A 25621-nucleotide genomic window follows, 5' to 3' on the forward strand; every position below is an offset into this window, starting at 1 on the left:
CAAGAATAGTCATTTCTCATTACTTCAAAAGATCAAAAACTCGGTCTGGCTCCGAAACATGCGTTGCTTCTCCAAAGTTTAGTGCCGCCGGGACGTTCCCTGTCCAACACTCAGCCACGCCGGCGCAATCCAGGGAAGCAGTCGAGACAGGCCTATTATACTTGGCGTACACTAGGCAGGCTTGTAAGTAAACATCCAGCTGGCCCTGCGAATGGCAGATCCCCTAGGGGTCTGACTGATGGGACAGAAGACGGCCTGATTAGAATCGCTGACAAGAGGCCTTCCCTCTTCCCCCTATACTGCCCGGCTTGTGTGCCTCCAAACTCTCTCTCAACTCTCTCTCTGCCTCTCAATCGCTCTTGTAAAATCAACAAAAAACCAGTATTATCCCTTCCATACGGATACTGCCCCTAACCTGGGGGAAGGTAAGCTCCCCTTACGCATCATCATCATAAAACACCTGAATAGCAATAACCAAGATCCACACCAAGAAGACACACCCAATCAGCGCAAACGCAAACACGGCCTGCCAGCTCTGGCAGATGGACTTTTGCGCCAGCCACGCAAGCGTCTCCTGGCTGACCCCGACTGGGGCGGCGTTGAAGACGAGCACGTCGCAGTTGCCCGCGACGGACCCGGAGCCGTTGACGCCGCCCCACAGCTCCGTGCTGACGACGACGAGCCCTGTGAGCCAGAGGACGAAGAGCGCAAAGGCGCCGATTATCACGATCGAGGGCAGCAGGCGCCGCTGGGCGATGAGGTAGAGCAGCAGGGCGATGAAGACGACCGTGAGGGCGCCGGTGGTAATGAAGTATGGGAAGACCCTAATGTTTGTCGAGCGAAGGAAATGTTAGCATTGATTTGGGGGGTCCGGATTGACGAAAATCACAAGTTGATGCGCTGCGTTCCACCTAGGAGAACAGAGGAAAGGGGGACAAGAAGGGTGTTGTATGCTCTAGCTCCCACTGACAAGAGCATACAAGTACAAGCAGTGGCAAGGCAACAAACGCACCATGGTATCGGCAGCAGCAGCTGCTTCTGCTGTGTGATAAAGGTCCCGAAAATGCCAATGATGCACAGCGACGCCGCGAGCATGATGAGCATCCACACGTTGAGCTGGATCGCCGGCCAGTGGTACCGGTGCACGCGGGCGAGCCGCCGCTCCGTGGTCGTAATGTACGACGTGTCGGTCGTGCTGGTCGTGCCCGTCGTGCGGGTCACGGCGGAGAGAGCGACCATGTTGCTGTTCTTGGTGTTGTTCTTGTCGCCGTCGTCGTCGGGTACGTGGAGGGATTTTGGGATCGAGAGGCCGGATTGGTGATGCTCTGTGCCCGAACTTGTGGCGATTGGTCCTCTGGATATAAATTTGCCGCCTGGCGCTTGAGGGCCCCGACAAGAGACGCTGTCCTATCGACCGCCAGAGAATTCGGCTGCCGTCTTCGGGACCGGTTGTCGTGGTCGTGGTCTTCGCTGGGCTAGCTTGGAGGCCGGAGCTACGAGCCGCGCAAGCTTCGTCCTGTTGTTGTCCCCCCTTTGGTCTAAGATCTCTGTACCAGCTCCCTGGACAATGACCACCTTAAGAGAACGGACTCGAATTCGCCGTCACTGTGTTGCCCCGGTTTTGTTGTGGTCGAACTGTAGTGATATGTCGCCCAAGAGCTTACTGGTCGTCTGCCCGTGCGTGGCGGTTTTGTAACTTTGGTTCGTGAGATGGTAAACCTCGAGCTCGGCAGCTGCGCCCTGTGGGTTTCAGGTTGCGGCGCGGGAAAGTCGGTCACGGGCATACATATATATATGTATGTATGTATGTATGTCTTGCGTGTCTTGTGTGCCTGGCGGTCGAGTCGGCAAAGGCGCGCATGCAGCATGCAGCCAAGGACCCGGCGGCTCTGCGGTTTGGCTGTGTTCGAACACCGGGGGGGACGTGGGAGGATTTGTATGGTCGAGAGAGCAGGCAGCGCTGGAGGTCCGGTCGCTCCACCAAGGTTGAGTGAGGATGACGAGGGATGTACGGGAGGTTGGCGTCGGGCTGACGAGCTGTGCAGGTCTCGATTGCTATCGTCGAGGTTTCTGGGTTGTCGAGTCTAACAGCCCAGGCCTGGACACACATTTGAGGCGGAGGGCAGCAACATCCGTGATGGCCAGCCGGGCAGCAACAACATGGACCAAGGGACCCTCGCCTGGTGGTCCATGGGTAAACGGGCAAATGGGCAGGCTGGGCCATGTGGGCTTCAATGATTGACGCGCACTCGCGGGACGGGGTGCCGGTGGGGGCCCTATGGACCAGGAACTGCTCTGTGAGTGGCTGGGCAGGGGTCGCGGGTGGAGATGGCAGCGGCCGGGACAAGGGCCCGTTGCCGGGTCAGGCAGACAGACAGCGCAGACAGCGCCCCACGTATTACCTGGTGTGCTCAGACAAGCTCTCTCCGTGAAGCTTGTCGGTGTGAGTAAATGCATCAAGAGACGCCTGTGGGCCTCGGCAGAGTTTGTTCGGGTCTGCCAAATTGATTTCGAGGTATCACTGAGAGATGCGGACTTGCAGCCACATGGCAGTTGCAAAGGTGCTGCCTCTACGCATAAAAAGTGGTGGGGGTTTGGGGTTTGTTGACTTTCACATGCTGCGCCGGCGGGGCAAGCGAAATCCCATGCCCCAGGCCACCGCCAAATCGACTATCACCAGGTCGCGCAAGACAGGATTGCATCAATTGAGATGCTTGTGCGATTACTCCACGTTGCATTCTATGATATCAAGTATAGCCAACGCCCCCAGCCGGGTATCATCAACCTGCATCTCCGCCTCCCACCCACTCTACAACAGCGTCTCGCCCAGAGCACACCTCACCAGCGAGCAGCCCGCCCGCACCGTCTCGTGCGCTCCGTGGTCCAGCTCCGGTGCCAGGCTCGGGTTCACCTCGACCAGGTCCACCGCCACCAGGCTGCCCGTCTGGTGCACGCTCTCGCAGATGAAGTCGCCCTCGCGCAGAGTCAGGCCGCCACGCACCGGAGTGCCCGTGCTCGGCGCCCACATCGGGTCCAGCGCATCGACGTCGAACGACAGGTGGATCGGGGTGTCGTTGCCAATGTGGGCGAGTGCCATCTCGACGACCCTGCCAATTCCGTGTCTGTGATGAAGGAAAACCGAATTAGTAGCTGTTTCTTGGGTCAAGACGCAGACCCAACGTACCGGTCAATGTCAAACATGCTGAATGCCTTGATGCCGTGCTCCCGCAGGATCTTCTTCTCGCCAGGATCCACGTCGCGCAAGCCAATGTAGACCAGCTTCTTGAGGCTCAGGCGGTGCTCCTCCTTGATCCAGCCAAAGTACTCGGGCTTGTCCTCCTTGGCGAGTCCCGTGAGGAACGCCACCGGCATGCCGTGCACGTTGCCCGAACCGCTCGTCTCGGGCGTGTTGATGTCGGCGTGGGCATCGACCCAGATGACGGCAATCTCGCGGCCCAGGCGCTCCCGCGTGGCCTTGGCCGAGCCTGCAATGGTGCCAATGGCAATCGAGTGGTCGCCGCCGAGCGTCAGCACGAGCCGGCCCTCCTTGCTGTGCGAGTAGACCTGGTCGGCGATGCGCTCCGTGACGCTGCTCACGGCCTTTGGGTTCTTCATGTTGCGGTAGGGCGGGTCCTCCTTGGGCACGAGATCGGTATATAGGTGCACCTGGTCATCGCCGTGCAGCTTGTAGTTGAGCTCATCGCGCAGGCTCGTGAGGAGGCCGGACTCGATAAGGGCGGCCGGGGCGGCGTCGACACCGGGCTTGCACTACGGGGCGTGAGCGTGGTCAGTTTAGGGGCCTATGAGCCAACTATGACATATTGGGCCTGATCTTGGGGTTCGTTTACCTGGCCGCCAGAGAAGCCCACGGCAACGACACCAATGTCCTCGGGATGGGACAAGAACTTGGAGGGGATCATGGAGGTGTTCATGTTGATTGCTCGCGCGTGTACCGTATAAGTTGTAGTGGGTGATGTGTGTCGTGAGACCAGAAGCCGGTGGTGCCGCTCTAGTTTGTCGTGGTGTAAAGGTTTGCTGGTGTGTGTAACTCTAAATAAGCCGGATCAGGGAGGGGCTGGATGCGCCGGGAGTTGTGCAGCAGGACAGGACGGGCAGATTGAGATGAGACAAATTAGAAAGAGACAATAGAAGAATGAGGAGACAAGACGGACGGACGGACAGAGAGAGAAAGGGGAATGACATTCTTGAGGGGGAGAAAAGGGCGCAATGTGAATTTGGCGGCCTGGTGCGGAAAGCGAGGGGTCAGAGGGCGGCTCTACGACACGCGCACCTGCATGCGCGTGTGAGAGGGCATGACACACGCCCAGCGTACAGTTGCCATTAGGGGTCGAGATGGCGGGGCCCGGCGGTGGCTGCCATTCCTCCCTGCGACACTCTGGCCCGGCACCTGCCTTTAAGGTGCTGGTGCTCCGGGGGGCTCCTCAGAAGACAGAAGCACTGGGCAGGCAGGCCAGAAGAAGACCTCCAGCAGTAAACCGCCCAGGATTGCCACGGCCAGCGAGAGATAGACCGCAGGGACACCACCTCCAAGTTCTAGAAACTCTGTCGAACATGTCGGCACTTGCCTGTCACGGCCGCGGCCCGGGAGGTCCGGCGCAGACAGCCCTCCCCTCCTCGAGAAAAGCACGGCGCAGCCAGGAACAAACCCCGACTGCTCCAGCCAACGCCGCACCACGGCGCCTGGTGGGGCCTCATGGGGCCGATGGTATCCGCCGAAATGGCATGGCAATTAACTTGCGCACGGCCTGTCGAACAGTCGGCCAGATTGGTTCCATTCCCGCGCCATCTATTTCTCAGGCGTGGCCATCCACATCGGTTGATCCTGCACTTAGGGTCGACTTCGGCGATTCATATCATAGGGCCCCGTGATTCATGCCTGGCTATCAGATAGGTAAGTCTTAGGTAATTGCCGTGTCTAGCTCGATAATTCGGCAGGTCAGCCACCATCCTAATCAAGTACCGACGTCGATTGGTTACCACAAGTTACGTGATGCGCGTGGACGTGCTCGGCAGTCAGACACACGCTTGATATCGCATATACCTCAATAACACCACAACCCGTCACGTACGACCATAGGATCGAGAAAGCTGAGGGTCCCGTCCGCTCCCCTTTCCATAAGCTCGATACCGCCGGATCAGTAGTTGGGTCGGTGACGACCAGCGAATCCCCGGTGTTGTACGTTTTGCTATTCTTTTTGGATCGTCGGGGGTATCCAAGGTCGTCGTCCTAGTATTCTGCTTTGGAGGTGATAGTGGCGGTGGCGTTCTGCAGTCGAGCTGTGGGGATAGGCTGCTGTCGCGAAGAGCAGCTTGCAGTCTGTCGCATCCGATATAGTTGTGGTTGTAAGACAACCGTATAATTCTGGCAGTAGATATTACGGAGCAATTCTTAATTATTTTGCTATTTGCAATTGTGGTTGCAAATGGCCAGAGCTTGAGCACCGGCTCTTCTGTCAAGCCCACGCAATACCCCAAAACGTTGTCCCCCACGTGAGCTGCGAATCATAGCCTGTGAAAGAACGATTGAGTTGGGTGCGAGGACCGATCCTACGAGAGCTATTGCTCAAGATTGTGATTTACGAGAACCACAATTCATGGAGCAGAGAACACTCCTGATCAAAAGTGATGAACACGAACAGAGCAGCAGAAGCTCGCGCAAACATGCAGCCAATCAAGATGCAAAAGGAAAAAAAGATGCGCCTGTGGTGATAGCTCTAAAGCATAACTAAGGTTCATCGCAACCCAGAAGCAAAAGAATCGCAGACCATCGCTCCCGAACAATCGAGCCCTCTCTGAGATATATGTCGTGATACATGTTGCGTAGTTCCAGAACCTGTTCGTGCGATGATCCAAGACCGGCAAGGAATCTGATGAACTCAAAAAAGTCGTCTTTCCGGAGACGTCGGATACCTCGCTGAAGAAGCACAAAACAGACGAGTGACAGTATTGGAAGTCTACGACGACCCATGCGAGGTTGGATGTCGTCGTCAAAGATTGGTATGCCGTTCTGCGCGACAGTGACGCCGTGATCCAACCAAAGCTTGACTCCGCCGATGGGACCGAGTTTGGGTGCTGCCGGGTGTGGCTCCCAGTCCGTGATCGCCGCAAGGTAGGCGTATATGGGCAGCGGCACCAGGGCACCGCGATGGCTGCCAGTGCCAAGGCTCGGCTTGCTTCTGTCGATGATCCGAGCAGTGTGGTTGATCCTGGCGCCCTCGTCGAGGCATTTGAGTACAAGGAGTGGACCATGGGAAGCCATGTGCGTGGCCGCGGCGAATATAGGTATCTGGAGAATCCGGTCTCTGCCCAAGCCGAAGCGCTTCCCATGGATACTCGCGCCGCTGGACAGCAGCAGCTGGAATGTGTCCAAACGACCATGCCTGATGGCTAGAGAAACAGGCTCATCTTTTGTATATCCTGTCTCCTGGTAACGGTTTGGTGAAGCACCGTGATCTAGGACATGCTGTACCAAGCTTAGGGAAGAATCCTGTCTTCGCACGACATTGCAAAGACAAATGTCGGCAATGGCTTGGCCCTCCTGGTGCTGAGTTCTGCAGGGGTGCTCAAGCATGTGCTTCATGAAGTCGTGGAACTCCGGTGCACAGGCGTGCCGGAAGACGTACAAATATGAATGCTTTCGTTGATATTCATCACATGTCGCAATCGCAGCGGCTCGTCTCGGCATACGGGCTGAAGGATCCCAATAGTTGCTGTCCCAGAGGAGTTTGAAGCTTTCCAGGCGGCGCTGACGCATCAGACAGAACAATCCGTACAAGCCCTGGTCGTAGCCTCCCACGGCATTCTATCGAACTGCCTTGGCGAGTGTTGCGTCATTACCCAGTTTCAAACCCCAATCCACCGAAGAGAATTTATATCGATCATCCTCTCGCTTCAAAACGCACTTGTAAAGAAATGGTTCCACCCGCTGCTGGAGAGCCCTGCAGCAGACGCACAAAAGAAAGAGGTTGTGAAGTGCCAAGTCGTCAAGAATCTGGTCGAGGAGCTCGGTTGGAAGAGCTGCGAGGAGAGGAGGTGCCATTTTTGGGTGGAAAAAGGAGGTCTCGCGACCACGACAGAGCAGAAGCAAGAGTGCCAGGTTGCGTACCCGAGTTAATTATATGCTTCAAGAGTGGTCTGGCCAGGCTGGCAGTCAGTCGAGGTGGAGGTACACGACGCCTTAGGAGCCAACATGGACCAGGCTATCCCAGTTCACTCGCAGATTATGGACCGCGTTGGACACGCCAAGATCCATATCCTGTTGGTTCGCCTTCTCCGCCAGAACGGTTCACTTGCCATAATACACGATGGCAATCCCTTGCACAAGGACCTCCAGTGATCCAACATCCTTGTTGACAGGGATATTTGGAGATGCAGCGGCAGCCCAGGCTCGCCAGGGTCCACGGAACTTTCCTGCACAGCACCAACAGTCAGTCTGACTCCACGGGCAAGCCCGACTGCTTGCCGTCATCGGAGGTTGCTCAGGCACAAGCCTCGGTGGATGACTCTGGTCCAATCCCACGACCTTCTCCAGGCTGCGGGTGTGCACCTGAGGTGACTCTCAGTCCGAAGTCTATGCACTTTTTGAGCCAGATGCAGCCCTCAAAGAAGTGCCATCAGACACCAGCGGCTCGCCCCTCGAAACCCGTCAGTGCACTCAGGTCGACGCCACCCAATGTGCTGCCAAAGTCCTGTCCAAGATCAAGGTTTCGAAGGAGCCACTGCTTGCAATCCTCGAACCTAGAGAGCCTGCCAATTCGTCTATGGTGTCCAACTCCACGGTTTCTGGAGTCACGAGCAACTCGATGAGTCGGCTCAGAAAGGGTATGCTGGCACCTCGTGCCTGTATGTTGCATGGATGGTGCCTTGCCAGAGCGCAAGTGGTGAAGCAAGGCAGAAAACAGTTCACCGAGACGCCGCTGGTGCAAGTGGGTCCACCGCACCGTCACTAACATGTACCCGACACGCATCTGAAGCCCGTCGTCGAGTCGTCATCGGACGAACATTTGCACAAGGTTCTGGGTCAGTTGAGGTCCCGGAGGAGAGGGCTTTGGGGGAAGTGCGCACTGCAATCTGCGGGCACCCTCTTTTGATATATACGCTCGGCGGAGTCGCTGTTGCTCAGTCATAAAGGCAGCCAGGGTCGCTCCGGCAGTCACCCGTCTGCAGCAAAACATTTCACATGTCTGCTCTCCGCCTTCCGTCACGCGTCTTGCGCTTTCCTGCCCGGGTGACACCTCCGTCGTCTCGCCGCTTCCCGCCACTGCAGAGAGGAGCGACCATCATCGCCTCAACCACCAGCAAATCGTTGGAACGCGAACACGTCATAGCAGAAAACCCCATGGCCAAGCAGCTCCTCGCGACGGGTATCTACAAGCCAAGGAAACGTCCCGGGTCGGTCCCTGCCAAGGAGGATGAGGCCCCAAAGAAGCCCAGATCCAGGAAAGCCCCGTCGGCCGATAAGACGCGGGTCAACATCACAGCCGAAGACCTCTGCGATGATATAATACGCTATGTCGGCAGTGACCTCGAGCGTCATCGCGGCTGCGACATCATCGACCTCTACCCAGGCACTGGCGTCTGGAGCAGCAAACTCAACGAGTTCCTCAAACCCAGGACACACATACTGATGGAGCCCGACGACAAGTTCTACGAGCCGTTCTTGAAACCTCTCCTCGACAAGGAGGGGACCATCCTGGTGCCCAAGTCTGGCATCCTGTGGAAAGATCTCAACCAAGTGCTCACACCAGAATACCTGCCTCACCAAGAGGTGCGCGAGGGCGAGGACCTGCTCAAGAGGAACGACACGCTGCTCGTCACCGCGAACCTGGCGTTCCACCCAAAGAAAAAGTACAACCGCTTTGACTCGGTCGCCAAGCTCGTCTTCCATCAGTTCATCGACAGCATCCGTACGAGCTCGCTGTTCCAAAAGTACGGCCAGGTCCGGATGCTCATCTGGGCCCGGGTCGACGACACCCAGGGCCTGCTGCCCCGGCACGTGCAGAAGCGCAAGAAGCTCGCCATCACGACGGAGCTATATTGCGAGTGGGTGCGCGAGGTGTGCAGCCTGTACGCGCCGGATCCGTCCTGGTATGGTCGCGACTACAACCTGGACACGTACATGACTGTCAATGTCATCAAGAAGATGGAGGAGGCGGGCATGACGCTGCCGGCGAAGCGCGAGCCCAAGATGTTCTCCGAGATCAAGAAAGAGCTTGCGGACGGGGTCGAGGTGGACGCCCCCGGCACGGCCGTTCCCATCTATCGACGTACCTTTACCCACGCGCTGGAGAGCCTCGAGTCTCTCGAAGCCTCGGACAAGATCAAGAAGGACAGCCCCGAGTACAACACGCTGGCCAATCACCGGTACAGGCAAAGCTCGGAGGAGAAGAAACAAGACCAGGCACTGCAGCTGTCACAGGCGCTCGACAACCTGCAGAAGAGGGCCCATGGCATGGAAGCTAGCGGGACGTACACTACCGAAGCCGCGCAGAAACTCGCCGACGAGTGGGACGCCAAGCTCCGCGACTGCTTCCGCTCTCTCCTCGTCGAGTTCCCGCCGTACCGATCCAATATGCATCTCGTGCGTCAAGATCCCCCTGTTCTCCACTGGGACCGGAAGGTGTACGAGCCCATAGCGGTGCGCGAGTCCGACTTCTTCCCGCGCGTCGAGTGCAACCTGCTCGACATCCAGCCAAAGCCCGTGCACCCGTTGATCCGCCAGGCCGGCCCCAACTCCAACCGCGGCGGCGACGTCATGGAGCACATCATGTCGTACATGCTGCTGTCTGGGTCGCAGCCGATCGACCGCGTGCTCAACTCGATGTGGCCGGGCGCCGCCGAGTACATCCTGCCGCGTTGGACGAGCGTCCGCGACCCGGCGCAAGGGGGCGTGCCACACATCCCGCACAAGCTGGCCGCGCTTACTCCGAGGCTGCTGAACGCGAGGCAGTGGGAGCAGCTGCTGGAGCTGTGGATGGAGTGGCCCTTCCGGCCAGACTTTCCTGAGCTCATCTCTCGGTTCTACGAGACGGAGGGAGAGACGGAGGACATGATTGTCAGCGATGCGTAGTTGGTCCGGTCCTGCATATTGTGTAGTGTACATATCATGTAAAATAACCATATACCCGTGGAGTTGGATTAGACTACAAAAGACATTTCACACCACCATGATCTTGGTTGTCAGTGAAAGAAGTGTCGAGAGTGGATACCTAAGTAGACCAGCGAATTGGGTTATCTTGAAAGCATACTTACCTAGGTATGGATGCATGTTCATCGTATAAAGTGACCAGAGGCATCCCATGGCATATCTCGATGCCCTAAAGATAGGGGGTGGCGTGCACCGCACTGTGCATCTGCAGACTCCCAAGCGCAGCAGAGCACGTCGTTGGCTGGGACGATCAGGGGTCCAGGCCAGGTGGCAGCTGAACCACCTGAGCTGACAAGACAGGGCCCCATTGTTCGGCTCCAGCTCCACTGTATGCCCTACTGTGCCCTCCAGGGCTGTGCTGACTGAATCCCTCCCCTCCGGCAGCGATACCCGTCCAGTGTAGATCCAACTTAATTCTTGAACGGTCGAGACCCCCCCAAAACTGTAAAGCTGACACGGCACGCGTGGTTTGGTCTTCACGCGAGCACACTGTTGTTCTTTGCTGTCTCACCACCGTCCTTCTTGGACAGTCCAGGGCTATTTCTCTACAATCTCTGTCCGCACCAGCGAGCGGCTTTCGACATTGGTTGTGCCGTAATCGACATGCGGCCGTGCCCGCCATTCCACGCTCCTTAACTACATCTTTCGACGACGACGACGACAACGACAACGACGAGGATCTTGAGCGCGTCTTTGCGGCTTCACGTTTCCCTCTCCCCGATTCGATAGAGGACATCTCTCACCTCGACTCGACGTCATTCGCACGAGTCGACACGTGAGCTCACGACCTCTTGGCTCATTTCGATTCCCGTGAGGCCAGGCCGCTGCGATCTACTGAGCCCCCAGCGACAGCAACAAACCCAAATAAGGCTGCTTCTGCCGCCGCAGGCCCACGCGACGCCGACACCATGATGCGATCATCGGCCTTCCCGCCGAGGCGGCCGTCGCACCTCGTGCGCTACATCATCCCCTCGGTCATTGTCATCTATTTCCTGTACTACATGGGCTCGTCCTCGCCCAGTGCCCCCGTATCGTACGTCACGGGCACGAGCAGCAGCAGCTCTGGCTCTACCTATCCCGACACGAACCACGGCCCGGCGCACAACGTCCCGCCAAAGGGCGCCTCCGTCGAGCACAACCCGGCCTACGAGCACAAGAACGAGGAGCAGGACCACCGACCCGATTATGGCGCGAGCACGGAGCCCCTGCCCAAGCCGCCCGTCCACGCGAGCCCGGACTCGACCGGGCACACGCACCCGATCGACGCCCTGATCAAGAGCGCGCAGCAGGACTTTGACGCCATGATGGCCAAGGAGGCCTCGTCCCTCAAGGAGGCCGCCTCTGCGTACCGCGCGCGCCGCGGCCGGCACCCGCCGCCGGGCTTCAAGGCGTGGTACGAGTTCGCCAAGGAGAAGAAGAGCGTCATGGTCGAGGACTTTTTCGACCAGATCTACCACGACCTGGGCCCCTTCTGGGGCGTCGACCCCAAGGTGATCCGCAAGGAGTCGTGGGACTTCGAGATGACCATCAACATCCGCAACGGCAAGGCGACCGCCGGCAGTGACTGGTTCTGGACGCAGATCTGGCTCAAGCTGATCCAGACTGTCGAGCACGAGCTTCCCGACATGGACCTGGCCCTCAATGCCATGGACGAGCCGCGCCTGGTTGTGCCGTGGGAGGACATCGAAAAGTACATGGAGCGCGAGAAGAAGGGCCGCAAGCTGATCCCGACCAAGGACGTTCTGGACGTGATGGTCGAGCTGCCCCCTGTCAAGGAGATGGAGACCAAGACCGGCACGCGGGACAAGAAGTGGGAGAACACGAGTGAGTTTCAGCAAGTCACTGGACAGTGTGCGAGATGTGGCCGCCTGCTAACGATGACGGTATAGGCCCTTACTGGGATATCGCCCGCCGCGGCTGCCCTCCTGACAGCCCTGCTCGCAAGAAGCCCCTCCTCGAGACCTTTGACAAGACGCCTGTCGTTGAGCCGACCTGGGCCACGCCTCACCAGTACCAGGGCTACGTCTCCAACTTTTCGCTCTCGACGGAATTCTGCCACCAGCCCGACCTGCAGGGTCTGGAGGGCATCTTCATCCACCCCCTGTCCACGTCGGCCACCAAGACGCTCTTCCCCATGTTTGGCGGCAGCAAGCTTGCGACCAACAACGAGATCCTGCTGCCCGCGCCCATGTACTGGAACGAGGAGGAGCGGTTCACCGGCGGCAACGACCACGGCCCGGCGTGGGCCGACAAGAAGTGCGACGTGGTGTGGCGCGGCGTGGGCACGGGAGGCAAGAACACCGAGACGACGTGGAAGGGCTTCCAGCGGCACCGATTCGTGTCGATGAACAACGGCACGAGCCTGACACGGGCGGCCGAGGGGCTAGAGAAGCCCGTCAACTTTGCGCTGCCGGCCGCCAACTACGACCTGATGGCCGTCAAGGAGAAGCGGCTGGGCGAGTGGGTGTCGCAGTTCTCGGACGTCGGCCTGACGGACCTCATGTGCGACGACGCGGTGCCGCACGAGGGCGTGACGTGCCCGTACACGGACCCTTACTTCTCCATCAACCCGGGCAAGACGATGCGCGAGCAGTTCGACTGCAAGTTCCTGCCCGACATTGACGGCAACTCGTTCTCGGGCCGGTACCTGGGGTTCCTGCGCAGCACGAGCCTGCCGATCAAGTCAACGCTGTGGCGCGAGTGGCACGACAGCCGGCTCGTCGCGTGGAAGCACTTTGTGCCGATGGACAACCGGTTCGGCGACTTTTACGGTATCATGGAGTACTTCCTGGGCTACGGGCAGACGGTGCCGGGCCACGACGCCGCCGCCCAGAAGATTGCCATGGAGGGCAAGGAGTGGGCGGAGAAGGTGCTGCGCAAGGAGGATATGCAGGTGTACGTGCTGCGCCTGCTGCTCGAGTTTGCGCGCGTGTCGGATCCCAGGAGGGAGAGGATGGGCTGGGTGGACGATTTGTAAGGGAAAGGGCAGATGACAATAATGTCTTGTCGGGTGAGATTTTTGTGGTTGCCTTCGTTGCCCTGGTATACGGCTAGGATGTGTCTTTCCTGTTGCAAAAGCGAATAATTCGAATCGTCGTGGGGAATTGGTGTACTTATATATCGTTGACGAAACAGATCACTTGCCAGAACCGACTGACGAGGGCAACCAGCCCCTTCGTGATGACAAAGTCTGGGTATTCATCCTTCTCCCCAGTCACCATCCCGCCTTGTCACAGGAGACTCGTAAACTTGATGCCTATCACGCCTATGTGACCATTTTTGCCTATCTCCAAATAATGGAATCTGCAACACCAGAAAAGAGGCGGCGATCGCCCCCGCCGCCTGCCTTTCTTGGAAAGTGTCATTTGTCGCCGACGAGCTGCAGGACTGAATCCGGCCACATGGGGAGCACTGAGCTATCTTGGCTCGTCCGATTTGAGCGTTGCCTGCGTGTCTGCGTGTCTGCGTGTCCAACTTATCCAGCCAGTGAGTGACTGTAACGAGACAGGGTGACATCACGTAGGCGCCTGTCCCGATTAGGATAAAAGATGGCCAAGCTTTTGCGAGTCTCCATAGCTGTCTTGCTAGAGCTTAATTAGTCTGCGCAGTTGCCCGTAGTTGTAATTGGCGGTCTGCGCGGCTTAAAGAATAGACCGAAAGACAGGCCCTGCCGGCGAGTTTTAGGGCTGCAGGCGTCAGCTTTGCGCCGGGTCCAATGACTGCCCTTCCGTGCTCCGTGAACCCATGGTTGCTCGCGTCCCAAGCGAAACCATTGGCGGGCTCCCCGCGAGGACAAACAGCGAGACCTTGTCAGTTATACCTGTACCTCCACTCCAACCGAGGGGCGGATCCCATTGCATGTGTGCATGCTTACAGCATCCATGGGGGCCAACTGCGGCATGTCGTGCCTGGCGCCCGGCTCCGGCCCCCAAACTTCTACCTAGTGTCGAGCATAGGTGTGTAGTTCGTCATCGCCCCAGGGATTACAAGATGCTGCCCATGGCCGGCCTCTGAGAACAACCTCTGCGCGCGGAAACACCGACCTCCTCGTCCTGGGACCACGCTCCACAAAGCTGTAGCCGAAAACCCAGCATGCCACGATGGCTTTCGAAATGACCTTGGACCTCAGCCGCCCGGTTCAGCTGTCGTCCTTCCAGCAGCCGCCGCCGCTCGGCCATACACAGCAAGGCGGCCCTGGCGGCGGGCCGTCCGCTCCACTGCCGCCGGCGAAACGGCACTGCTGGGAATGTCTCCGCCGCCGCCTCGTCTGCGATGCCGGCCAGCCCTACTGCCGCAAGTGCCACGACGCCGGCGTCGTCTGCCCGGGCTACGACGACAAGAAGCCGCTCAAGTGGATTGCCACCGGCACCATCTCGTCCCGGCCGCGGCACAAGAAACTCACGGCACTGGCCGACGGCGGCAAGGCGGGGGGTAAGCCGGCCAGCAGGGCACCCGCGAGAAAGAAGAAGCAGGAGCAGAGGCAGTCCGTCACGGCGACGGCCCCGACAGCGGACGGGCTCAAGAGCTCGCCGCAACAGCAGGATGGATGCTTGCCAGTCCTTCCGCACGTCGACCTGCGCTCGACCACCTGTGATGTCGTCCAGGCTGCGTATTACTGTAGGTGTCTGTGGCGGGGCGACTTGGATGCGATACCTCCCTCACGAGTTTGAGTTGTGAATGCTGATTGATCATCACAACAGACAACACTTGGGTCCTCCCCAGCTACGACTCGGCCCTCGAACTGGCCCCAAACCCCTTCATCGCCAAGTTCCCCATGGAGATCCTGCCGTACCTGACCGACGGGCTGCGGCACACGGTCGTCGCCCTCGCCATCGGCCACCGCATCCACCAGCTCCCGCTGGACGCCAGCAGGGGCGACTCGGTCGACCTGTGGTCGCGGCTGTTCCACCACCGCTGCCTCGCCATCCGCGAGCTGAGCCACGACATTGCGTCCGAGGACAAGCGGTCGAGCGACAGCACCATTGTCACCATCATATTGTTTCTCTTTGTCGAGGTCAGTATCCAGGGGAAATGCACTTTGAGGACAGGGCGACGACCAAGTTGCTGACCAAGTTCTCTCTTTCCGTAACTACAGCTCCAGCAGATGCCGGCGACAAACTGGCGGCAGCACCTCGACGGCTTAACGCAACTGATTGAGCTCCGAGGAGGGCCCAGGCAGTTCCTCAAGAACCTGCCGTCACTATCCATCGGCCTGAGCAGTTTCTTCATGTAAGCCGGTTTTACTTTTGGCTGATGGGCAGCTGCGGTCCCGTGACTTGTTTTTCTTTTCTGACTAACTAATCTCTTTATAAAAGGGTCGGAGTCATGGCAAACACGACGTGTCCTCCGCTGTGCGACAACTCTGCCGTCTCGCACTACGAGCTCATCGACCTGCTCGCCACCATGTACGGCGAGGGCAGCTACCCGACGTGCCTGTGCCCGCCGGCGCTGTTCGTCACCATTGTCGAGATCAACTACCTCCGCGCGCAGCAGGCCCTGGCCAACTTCATGGCGCCGCCGCCGCCGGCCAGCCGCTCGATCACGCCGCAGTCGCAACCGCCGCTGCTGTGGTCCGAGGAGAACGGCAGCATGATGGAGCTGCCGCTGTGGTCTACGCCGGAACACCAGGGCAACAGCAGCAGCGACGGGTACGACTTCGCTCAGAAGCGGCAGCAGCGGCAGGACATGGTGAGCGACGTGATGATGGACGCGACGCTGGCCATGGATCTACCTCTGCTTCCTGAGACCACCACCACCAATACCAATACCACCACCACATTCTCCAGAAGCAACAGCAACAGTGACAGCAGCACCAACAGCGACAGCACGAACACGCAGGAATACTGGCTAGACCCAGCCCTCGCCCGCCACGACGTAGACGCCCACGCCCGGGCCCTGCTCAAGGACATCCTCGCCTACTCCCCCGAGGACTCGGCAGCACCACCGCCACCGCCACAACAGCCCCGGTCCTTCCCCGAGGACCGCCTCGTCCTGGGCCGCCTCTGGCAGTCCGCCCTGGTCATCTACCTCATCGCCTCGCTCCAGAGCCTGGGCGCCCTCCGCTCGCCTTTTCTGCGGGGCCAGCTCGCGGGGCTCCGCGCCATCCATGGCGCCCGGCTGTACGAGCAGCTCCGGCTCGCCGTCGAGTCGCCCCGGCTCAAGAAGAGCGTGCTGTGGCCGCTCGTCGTGTGCGGCTTCGACGCCGCCAGCACCGTTGACAGCAGCAGGGGCGGCAGCGGCAATGCCCCCTCCGCGGAGGTGGCTGCGACGGCCGAGGAGCGGCGCAGGTTCGTCGAGGCCCGGCTGCCGATCCTGGGCCAGGACGTGGGCACCTCGCTGCCAGAGTATGCGAGGATGGTGCTGCGCAAGTTCTGGGACTCTGGGAGGACGGACTGGGACAGCTGTTTTGACAAGGCGTATGCTTTTGTCACGTAGAGACGATGCTGGCGGTGGTGGTGGTGTTGTCGCATGGTGCTTTGATGTTCACATCCCGGGGGGACCGAGCACGGCCTGCGGGGAATAATGCTCGAGTTGTCATGCCCGCCCATTTCATGCATAGGCTGAGGCTTGGTATATTAAACGAAACATCAACACTGCTAGTATTTTACACGCGTAATGAGACATGATGGCATAAAAGCCAAAGCCTGAAAATGCGGCGACGGGCCGTGAACCCTCAATTCATTGGCCTTTGCCGTGAGACGCCGGAGACTTAGAAGATCCAGAGGTGTGCAGGCTCCGATGTGGCGGCAAATCCTGGCGATACTTTTCAGCCTCGATGCCGCCAGTTCGGTCTGAGTGTCATTTAAAGCCACTGCCTCTACGTACACGAATGCTCAAACATTGTGTATGCAGCAACAGTAAGATCGACCAATATACAATCCATACATTTGCGGGCTTGCTGTGCAGCCATCGTGGCCGCGAAAGGCTGTGATAGCCCTTTACCGCTTGGTCTGGCCGTAGAATTGGCTCGTGCTCTGCCATGATCAGATGGACCATGCACCTTCTTTTCGCGCCACGGGTTCTGTACCATCCCAATCTCCTTCGATTTTTGTAAATGGCGAGCGGCTAAGACCGCTCATGGCTTAGGGAATATTCCTCGGTCTTCGTACAACCGCGTCACTTGTTGCTAGACTCATCCGAATGATTGTGCTCCCGAGAGTCAGCCTCGGCAAGCCGCCAGCCGTCACGCTGGCGAAGGAAGTGCTCTACTCTCTCGTGCCTGTTCAATGTAGCCTGGTCCACCTGCCGCTTGCGCATCGTGTCGCTGATTGCCATGTGGTTCTGCTCGCGCATCTCGACAAGATTCAGAGTGCTCGCGCTGGCGCGGCGCGCCTGGCCGACACTGCCGACCATGACGAGGAGGCACAGCACAAAGACGAACATGCCGTTGGGCATGTACACGGGCTGCTGCTTGGCATAGACCCGACCGTCCCGCTGGGCGTACCAGCGCTCCCAGTCTTCCCATGTGGCGTTCATGCTCGGGTTTCCGGGCTCCTCACGCCAGGAACGGTACGCAGCGTTTCGTGCGGCCGTCTCGGCGCCGGCGGGGCCATCCCAACCGAGGCCGAAGCGGTCGTAGGACTGCCGCTTAACAGGGTCGGAGAGGATGTTGTTGGCCGCAACGATGAGTCGATAGCGCTCGAGACGGACCGCGTCAGACACGGGAGACCGAGAGGAGCCGTTTCGGTGCGTATCCGGGTGGTAGATCTTGACCAGCTCATAGAACTTGGCCTTGCTGTAAGGTGCATGTCGATGCTGTCCAAATATCTCATACGGTGATGGCTTGTGAGACTTTGGCCACTCGTGGCAATGGTGGCTACCAGCACTGGACGCCCCGACGTTGCTTGCGTGCCGGCGTGAGGCAGCCGCGACACTGGCCGAGACCGGACATGCTGATGGAGTAGTCCTGTGCGGAGCTGCCCACGGGGCTAAGACTGCAGGTGGGAGAGCCGGATGTGACTGTGACGCTAGGCTGGCGACTGAGAGTGTGCCTTTTGGGATCATGATATCGAGGCTGGACAGAGTGAACTCGGGGAGTCCACCTGGAGGCCCTTCATGGCGCGTGGTGCGATGAGGGATGAAGGAGGCAAAGTCGTGTGCTCGCGGTCCGGCAGGAGGGGCTGCGATGATGGTACCTTTGGCGTGGTGTGTAGGCTCGACCCCAAACCAAGGTCAAGGTGCGAGGGAGCAAGCCGGTTGGTTGGAGCGGCGAATGTGGTGGTCACTGTGGAGTTGGCCTCGGGCTTCGTGGATTAGTCATGATGGCGAGCGCGAGAGCACTCCCATTGCATGCCAGGACTGCAGCTTGCTACATCAGCTCCCATCAATTCAGCAATTGACTTTGGTACAGTAGTACACTTGATGCATGTGCAGCACTTTCCGTCTGGAGTCGCTCGGTGCGCTACTATTATGGCTCGATTCTTGTGGTGAAGGGTCGCTGATTCCGCAATAGAGGGCCCACCAGGGTGGCCTCTGTGCGAGGCACGAGGTTGTACCAGCTCATGGTGCTTGCGAGTGAGAAACAGGCGGATGAACCTACTCGCGAGGGCGTCCCATATGACCACAGGGACGATGCCAGCTCTGGTGATGCCCGCCAAAGGTGGAGAATGCGACGAAGGGACGGGGAGGAGAGGAGGGGCACCGGCCACGGCACGGCAGCAGCCACTCGCAGGCAGGGTTCAGCTGGGTGCCAGGCGGCTCCTGCTGCTCGCACAAATCGCACCCCCGGCGGAATACTCGTGCTTGGGAATGCTCCCTTCAACACCACCACACCACCACCTCCTCCCTCCCACTCCTCTCGGCCCACGATCCACGACGACTGCACTCTCCGCTACACCACGCTTGCAGACCACAGAGTCCCCGGCTGGCCACACATTGACACGCCCGCGACGCCTTCTCTGCCTCGGAGCTCCCCGCTCACTTTTGGTCGCTGCCTGCCCATTCTTGAGCCCTCACCCACCACCCGAAGCCCCAGCAATCAAGAACGAAGCAATCTCCTGACCACGCCCGCAAACCTTCCAAAGCGCGAGGCAAAGCACGACGCACACGCTCATCTCAATCCCCCAATCTCATCTGCATCATAGGGGCCCATACAAACGACACCGCTGCCACACCACAACCCTGCTTTGTCCATCTCTCCGCTGCTCGGCCCTCGAATCGCCGTTCTTGACGCAAACCCTCCTGTCCTCGTCGAGTAAAGAAGCCCAGAACACTCTCCACGCGCCAGCCGTATTCTCAAATCGCGAAGCGGCACGCTCAATCTACCAGCTCACAACAAGCAGTCGTCGTGCCCCCACCAAAGTCACCACCTCCAATCTCACATAACCTCATATCACAATGACCGATGCGTTAACAGAGAAGCTGCGGGCGTCGACCATCAGCGACGGCCCCTCTGACGACTGGAAGAAGAACCTCAACATCCCCACACGGGACGGCCGGCATCAGACTGAAGTACGACACTCTATGCCCAGGGCTCTGGCGTGCCTCCTGCGAATTTGACTGCTGACCTTGTTCCAACGTTGCAGGATGTCACAAACACGAAAGGTCTGGAGTGGGAGGACTTCTCTCTGAAGCGCGATCTGCTCATGGGCATCTTCGAAGCCGGCTACGAAAGACCCTCCCCCATCCAAGAAGAATCGATCCCCGTCGCGCTTACCGGCCGAGATATACTAGCCCGAGCCAAGAACGGAACAGGAAAGACGGCGGCGTTTGTCGTCCCCGTCCTGGAGCGCATCAACCCCAAGCTCAACAAGATTCAGGCTCTGATCTTGGTGCCCACCCGAGAGCTTGCCATGCAGACATCACAAGTCTGCAAGACTCTCGGAAAGCACCTCGGCGTCAACGTCATGGTCACCACTGGCGGTACGGCCCTCCGCGACGACATTGTCCGTCTCCAGGATCCTGTCCACATAGTAGTGGGCACGCCTGGTCGTATCCTCGATCTCGCCAGCAAGAACGTCGCCGATCTGAGCGAGTGCCCGTCCTTTATCATGGACGAGGCAGACAAGCTCTTGTCGATCGAGTTCACACCCGTCATCGAGCAGCTCCTCAAGTTCCACCCCAAGGATCGCCAGGTCATGCTATTCTCGGCCACCTTCCCCCTCTCGGTCAAAGACTTTTCGGACCGCAACATGAACGACCCGTACGAGATCAATCTGATGGACGAGCTCACCCTCCGTGGTATCACCCAGTACTATGCTTTCGTCGAGGAGAAGCAAAAGGTCCACTGCCTCAACACGCTCTTTTCCAAGCTCCAGATCAATCAGTCCATCATCTTTTGCAACTCCACCAACCGAGTCGAGCTCTTGGCCAAGAAGATCACCGAGCTCGGCTACTCCTGCTTCTACAGCCACGCCAAGATGGTGCAGCAGGCCAGAAACCGCGTCTTCCACGACTTCCGCAATGGTGTCTGCCGAAACCTTGTCTGCTCTGACCTGCTCACCCGTGGTATCGATATCCAGGCCGTCAACGTCGTCATCAACTTTGACTTCCCCAAGAACGCCGAGACGTACTTGCACCGCATCGGTCGCTCTGGACGTTACGGCCACTTGGGTCTCGCGATCAACCTGATCAACTGGGAGGACCGCTTCAATCTCTACAACATTGAGAAGGATCTGGGTACCGAGATCCAGCCCATCCCCGCCAACATTGACAAGAGCCTCTACGTTTACGAGAACCCGGAGAACATTCCCCGCCCTGTCAACAACTACAACACCAAGACCATTCAGGCCGCTCAGCAGGCTCAGCAGGCTCAGCAGCAGCAGCAGCAGCCTCAGCATCAGAGGCAGCCCAGCCTTCCGCCCCAGCACCAGCCCGGTGGTGGTGCTCCTCAGGGCAACTTCCGCGGTGGCCAGGGTCGCAGCGATTACAATGACGGCCAGCAGCGTCAGTACCAGAACAACGGTCGTGGAGGCCGTGGTGGACGTGGCGGCCAGGGTCAGGGTCAGGGTGGCCGCGGCCGCGGTTTCAATGGCCGTGGCGGTGGCGGCCGCCCACAGGGCCAGCAGCCTCAGCAGGCTTAAAATGCACATCATCACATGTGGCGGCAGCAGGCGGGGCTGGGGCGATCCCAGTCGCAAGGCAAACGACTACTGCAATGACGACGTCCCAAGTGACGCAAAATCGCCTTGCACTGTACATATTTGGTGGTTGGATCTGGGTCGCCGTTTTGTGACATACCCACGACGACGATCAACAACGACTACGTTTCTTTTGGCTTTCACATCTACGGCCTTACCATCTGCGATTGTCTCGGCACTTTCAGCATCAAAGACACTAGGCGCGAACTCATTATTGTTATGCTTGGGAATGACGGCGGGATCGAAGGCGAAAAGACTGGCGTTCATTGTTTATGGCGTTTTTGGCATTGCGTGGAGGATGACTCTTGGGCGACCTGGTGGGGGGGACGGACGCAAATGTTTTGCATCTTCACGAATACCCCTTTTCTGTCGATTCTGACGAGGCAGAGGCGACAAGCTGGTGACTGACCAGCCAGCAACTGTTGACCACTTGGCCACACAACTCTCAACTCTCAACTCAACACGACCCTCCTCACCAATGGTTTCGATGGAGTCTGCATTCCACATGATGGCACTTTTGCACTGCATCGCTGCGACTGCAGGAGCATAATTTGCCGGAGAGTTGCTCTCTCATGAAGCCTATCACCACGAACAACATCATCACGATCACACCCGACTTTTGGCCGAGATGGCCGCTCTGTTGCGACGCCAGTGCCTCAGACTCCTTGTTGAGTTGCTCAAGGCTGGCCAGCTACGACAAAACCGAGCACAGATGACAACGAACAAAACTCAAAGAAAACACTTAAAAAATGGTTTTTTTTTCTTTTTTTTTTGGATGGGACGCAAGAGGAACTGGAGGATTTTCTCGTCGGATATCTGCTGATCCGACAAGTCCAATGGAGACTTGGAGCTACTGAATAAATGGGCCTACGCGGCCGGATCTTTTCATCCACAACCTGCCAACTCTATCACTGTGATGTTCTATATCGTTGCACGATGTATGCGATTGTGACGCGGACTGCTGCGATAGGAAACGCGATGCAGCCCATGACGTCGTCACAGCCGCCGGCCGTGGCTCATGACCACGGCCGGTGTGGATTGATCTTCGGATGGAATGAGAGCCAGATGACACGGTTGAAACAAACAGTCGAAAAAGCCCAATTTAAAATCCGATTGTCAGGTCACGATTGCATCTTTTGATGGCAACTTACCGTCTAGAAAGCAGGTGACAATAGATGTTGCCAACTCTGCTTCCCGCGCCCAAAGGGATATGACAAGCCGTCCTTGAGAGGCGAGGCATCGGTACGTCATGGCTTGGCGCGGCAACTGCTCGAGTCGTCCGCGCTGGCGGTGGGTGCAGCCACGCGCTGCTTGTCCTGGGGAGAACAAAAGTGGTGAAGGTGGTGGAGCGGAGCGAGGCAGGCGGGCTCACGCGAGAAAAACAACCTTGGAAGGCTTGGGATAAAGAAAGTGGTGAGTTCGGGCAGGGAAATTTTAGTGGGGATTGCTGATTAGACATGTTATCAGGGTGCGTTGTACACTGTGTTGTGTAGGGCGATGAAAAGGAGCAAACGAGAATCTTCCTCGGCCGAGGGGCTGCAGCTTGCAACTTTTTAGGGATACGCTCAGAGATCGAATCAAGATCGTATATGAAGACTGTAGGATACACTTCAGTACTCCTTGCTTCAAAGCACTCGATCTCCCGTGTTCCGGTAACGCATCACGCCCGACCAAGGTCTGCAGCCACTGCACAGTCACAACGTCACGAGATATACTGTATCCCTCCAGAGAACCAGGACCCTGAAACCGGCATTACCGCATTCTGCAGGCGACTCGCATCAACATTCAGGCTCGTCGGTCCTGACATGTACATTGCGAGATACTCGGACAACATCTTTGTCTCGTTCAGACGTGTAATTTCGTCAGTCTCAGCACCTCCCCGTGCTGCTCTCAGCACAGCGCTCAACCGGCGGTCATATTCCACAGCTCCCCATCCGCCTCCCACAGACACAACAGACATGCCTGAGCAACAGCGGCGGCATCCGTACCGCGGCGGCGCGGGCAAGAACTTCCGCAAAGGCAGACCCGGCAGACCTCAGGGCCAGGGTCAGCAGCAGGATGGCCAAGACGGCGGTCCTCCGTTCGGGCAGAGAGGACCTCGCGGGGGCGGCGGCAGAGGCGGCCGTCCGGTTCAGCAGCAGCACCAGCAGCTCCAGGAAGACTCGGACCAGCAAATGGACTCGGGGACATCGACGCCGATGGACCTGTCAGCCGTCCACAACCCGGCGCTGACGATTGACATCCCGATGGACACGCCGCTGTTTGCAGACCTGGCGCGGGACGGCCTCGTGCACCCGACCATCATTCAGACCATCACCGAGGACCTCAAGTTTGGCCACATGACGCCCGTCCAGGCGGCCACGATCCACGAGCTGCTGACAAGCACGGACGTCCTCGCCCAGGCCAAGACGGGCACCGGCAAGACCATTGCCTTCCTGCTGCCCGCCATCCAGTCCATGCTCAAGCGCAAGCTCACGCCGGGCCGCCAGATCTCGCTGCTCGTCATCTCGCCCACGCGCGAGCTGGCCATGCAGATCGCCAAGGAGGCCGAGGCCCTCCTCCAGCGCATGCCCCAGTACAAGATCTGCCTCGCCATCGGCGGCACCAACAAGGACTCGGAGGAGCGCCGCATCCTCCGCGGGTGCGACATCCTCGTCGGCACCCCCGGCCGGCTGTACGACCACCTCGGCACCGACGGCGGCAGCGTCGCCGAGATGCTGCAGGCCGTCGACACGCTCGTCCTCGACGAGGCCGACCGCCTGCTCGACATGGGCTTCCTCGACTCCCTCAAGAAGATCATCCGGTGCCTGCCGGACAAGGAAAAGTCGAACCGGCAGGGCATGCTCTTCTCGGCCACGATTGCCGACCACGTCGAGAAGGTGGCCCACCTGGCCCTGTCGCGCGACTACAAGTTCATCTCGACCATCCCCAAGGGCGAGATCAACACGCACGAGCGCGTGCCGCAGCACCTCATCGTGGTTCCCAACTTTGCCGACATGGCCGCCGGCCTCGTCGGCACCATCCGGCAGGAGCTCGCGGCCATCGGCCCGGCCACTTTTAAAGCCATCATCTTCGCGCCCACCGCGGGCATCGTCGACTTCTACCACGACGTGCTCTCCGCACTGGCTCCCCAGTACGGCCTCCCGCCCGTGTGCGCCCTGCACGCGCGCCTCACCCAGTCCCGGCGCACCAAGACGACGGACCAGTTTCGCACCGCGCCCAACGGCATCCTCGTCGCGACCGACGTCATCGCCCGCGGCATGGATTTCCCGGGCATAACCAACGTGTTCCAGGCGGGCATCCCCTCGGACAAGGAGTCGTACATCCACCGGCTGGGCCGGACCGCGCGCGCGGGCGCCGAGGGCAGGGGCCACTTCATCATCACCCAACAGGAAGGGTACTTCCCAAAATACACCCTCAAGGAGATCACCTTCCAGGAGCAGCAGCCCGCGGACCTGTCGGCGCAGGCCGACGTGCTCGCCGTCGCGGAGCGGCTCGACACCCAGGCCAAGACGTACCAGGGCTGGCTGGGCTTCTACAAGAGCTACATGAAGCCCCTGGGCTGGGACGCTGCCACCCTGGTGCGCGAGGCCAACCGGTACGCGCTGGACGGGCTCGGCGCGCCAGAGGTGCCGACCCTGCAGAAGAGCACGGTCGGCAAGATGGGGCTCAAGGGGGTCAAGGGTCTTATTGTCGGGCCGGATGCGCCCAAGGCGGCGAGAGGAGGGGGTGGTGGCGGTGGACGTGGAGGAGGCGGCGGCGGCGGTGGTGGTGGTGGCCGCGGTGGAAGGAGATGATTTGGTTCATTCAATGGAGGGAACTGGGCCGACAAAACATGAGATAAGCATCGGGACATGAACGGGTACGACATAGACCATGGGCCATGGGCATGACTGAAAAAAGTTTCCCTTTGTGATTAGAGCCCGCCCCGGACGGACATAGACAATGACGTTTATGAGAAAATGCCATGAATAAACAAAGTCATGAATGGCGCTCGCAATTACCTTGCTCAGACGAGTGTTCCTGACTGTTGGTGACTGCTCGAATAATATTCCCCAGCTTGACTCGCAGGGGTCATGGCCAAGCTGTAAATCAAGAGTTGTGCTGTCGTGGATAACAACCTTCTTCGTCTGTAGTCGTATGGAAGGAGCCCAAAGCAGGAGGGCCACGACAACGTCTCATCAAAGCTCGGTGATTTAAAGAGATACGCCGCTTCTCTGGTCCTGGCCCGCGAGCTCTCTCGGGATTGGACTCATCCAGCTCAGCTTGGCATCTGTGTCTCTGAGCCTCTAAAGCCCGTCTGCCAGCTACCGGTATTATTCAACGAAGTGCTCTGGCACTGCTCTGGCAACCAGCCGGCACTCTGCCTCAGAAG

General features: G+C 58.9%; 10 protein-coding genes across 10 annotated transcripts; 5 read left to right on the forward strand and 5 right to left on the reverse strand.

Moving 5' to 3' along the window:
• Positions 1-313: 313 nt before the first annotated feature.
• On the reverse strand, positions 314-1506 carry B0I36DRAFT_126571 (uncharacterized protein). The gene is made up of 2 exons (XM_046148131.1): positions 1013-1506; positions 314-824 (listed from the first exon to the last, which is right to left on the reverse strand). Exons 1-2 carry the CDS (start codon positions 1237-1239, stop codon positions 437-439), a joined length of 615 nt encoding a protein of 204 aa, XP_046011133.1. The 5' UTR covers positions 1240-1506; the 3' UTR covers positions 314-436.
• On the reverse strand, positions 1507-2305 carry B0I36DRAFT_126570 (uncharacterized protein). The gene has a single exon (XM_046148130.1). It carries the CDS (start codon positions 2222-2224, stop codon positions 1775-1777), a length of 450 nt encoding a protein of 149 aa, XP_046011134.1. The 5' UTR covers positions 2225-2305; the 3' UTR covers positions 1507-1774.
• Positions 2306-2809: 504 nt separating this feature from the next.
• B0I36DRAFT_244614 (arginase) lies at positions 2810-3932 on the reverse strand (the record flags this gene model as incomplete). Its single annotated transcript, XM_046150072.1, has 3 exons — positions 2810-3122; positions 3185-3768; positions 3849-3932. The coding sequence occupies 3 exons, from the start codon at positions 3930-3932 to the stop codon at positions 2810-2812; spliced, it is 981 nt and encodes a 326-aa protein (XP_046011135.1).
• A 1814-nt stretch (positions 3933-5746) lies between these two features.
• Positions 5747-6775, reverse strand: B0I36DRAFT_349836 (uncharacterized protein; the record flags this gene model as incomplete). The annotated part of the gene is made up of 1 exon (XM_046156838.1): positions 5747-6775. One exon carries the CDS (start codon positions 6773-6775, stop codon positions 5747-5749), a length of 1029 nt encoding a protein of 342 aa, XP_046011136.1.
• Positions 6776-8359: 1584 nt separating this feature from the next.
• Positions 8360-10090, forward strand: B0I36DRAFT_244426 (uncharacterized protein; the record flags this gene model as incomplete). Its single annotated transcript, XM_046150057.1, has 1 exon — positions 8360-10090. The coding sequence occupies one exon, from the start codon at positions 8360-8362 to the stop codon at positions 10088-10090; it is 1731 nt and encodes a 576-aa protein (XP_046011137.1).
• An 850-nt stretch (positions 10091-10940) lies between these two features.
• Positions 10941-13256, forward strand: B0I36DRAFT_126613 (uncharacterized protein). The gene is made up of 2 exons (XM_046148132.1): positions 10941-11992; positions 12058-13256. The coding sequence occupies exons 1-2, from the start codon at positions 11077-11079 to the stop codon at positions 13143-13145; spliced, it is 2004 nt and encodes a 667-aa protein (XP_046011138.1). The 5' UTR covers positions 10941-11076; the 3' UTR covers positions 13146-13256.
• A 1012-nt stretch (positions 13257-14268) lies between these two features.
• Positions 14269-16603, forward strand: B0I36DRAFT_363469 (fungal-specific transcription factor domain-containing protein; the record flags this gene model as incomplete). The annotated part of the gene is made up of 4 exons (XM_046158811.1): positions 14269-14785; positions 14869-15182; positions 15264-15397; positions 15484-16603. The coding sequence occupies 4 exons, from the start codon at positions 14269-14271 to the stop codon at positions 16601-16603; spliced, it is 2085 nt and encodes a 694-aa protein (XP_046011139.1).
• Positions 16604-17284: 681 nt separating this feature from the next.
• On the reverse strand, positions 17285-18172 carry B0I36DRAFT_349840 (uncharacterized protein; the record flags this gene model as incomplete). Its single annotated transcript, XM_046156839.1, has 1 exon — positions 17285-18172. One exon carries the CDS (start codon positions 18170-18172, stop codon positions 17285-17287), a length of 888 nt encoding a protein of 295 aa, XP_046011140.1.
• Positions 18173-19504: 1332 nt separating this feature from the next.
• On the forward strand, positions 19505-21189 carry B0I36DRAFT_374569 (P-loop containing nucleoside triphosphate hydrolase protein; the record flags this gene model as incomplete). Its single annotated transcript, XM_046160285.1, has 2 exons — positions 19505-19618; positions 19693-21189. The coding sequence occupies 2 exons, from the start codon at positions 19505-19507 to the stop codon at positions 21187-21189; spliced, it is 1611 nt and encodes a 536-aa protein (XP_046011141.1).
• A 1306-nt stretch (positions 21190-22495) lies between these two features.
• B0I36DRAFT_349842 (P-loop containing nucleoside triphosphate hydrolase protein) lies at positions 22496-25043 on the forward strand (the record flags this gene model as incomplete). Its single annotated transcript, XM_046156840.1, has 3 exons — positions 22496-22536; position 22714; positions 22740-25043. 3 exons carry the CDS (start codon positions 22496-22498, stop codon positions 25041-25043), a joined length of 2346 nt encoding a protein of 781 aa, XP_046011142.1.
• Between the last annotated feature and the right edge of the window lie 578 nt (positions 25044-25621).

The sequence above is a fragment of the Microdochium trichocladiopsis genome (genome assembly GCF_020744255.1).
Source record: "Microdochium trichocladiopsis strain MPI-CAGE-CH-0230 chromosome Unknown B0I36scaffold_6, whole genome shotgun sequence".
Lineage (NCBI taxonomy): Eukaryota > Fungi > Ascomycota > Sordariomycetes > Xylariales > Microdochiaceae > Microdochium > Microdochium trichocladiopsis.

Coding starts and splice junctions, on each gene's coding strand:
- B0I36DRAFT_126570 (XM_046148130.1), bottom strand. CDS start 2,224: ATGGCCCAGCCTGCCCATTTGCCCGTTTACCCATGGACCACCAGGCGA.
- B0I36DRAFT_126571 (XM_046148131.1), bottom strand. CDS start 1,239: ATGGTCGCTCTCTCCGCCGTGACCCGCACGACGGGCACGACCAGCACG. Junction 825..1,012: donor CTGCTGCTGCCGATACCATG/GTGCGTTTGTTG, acceptor GACAAACATTAG/GGTCTTCCCATACTTCATTA.
- B0I36DRAFT_126613 (XM_046148132.1), top strand. CDS start 11,077: ATGATGCGATCATCGGCCTTCCCGCCGAGGCGGCCGTCGCACCTCGTG. Junction 11,993..12,057: donor CAAGAAGTGGGAGAACACGA/GTGAGTTTCAGC, acceptor ATGACGGTATAG/GCCCTTACTGGGATATCGCC.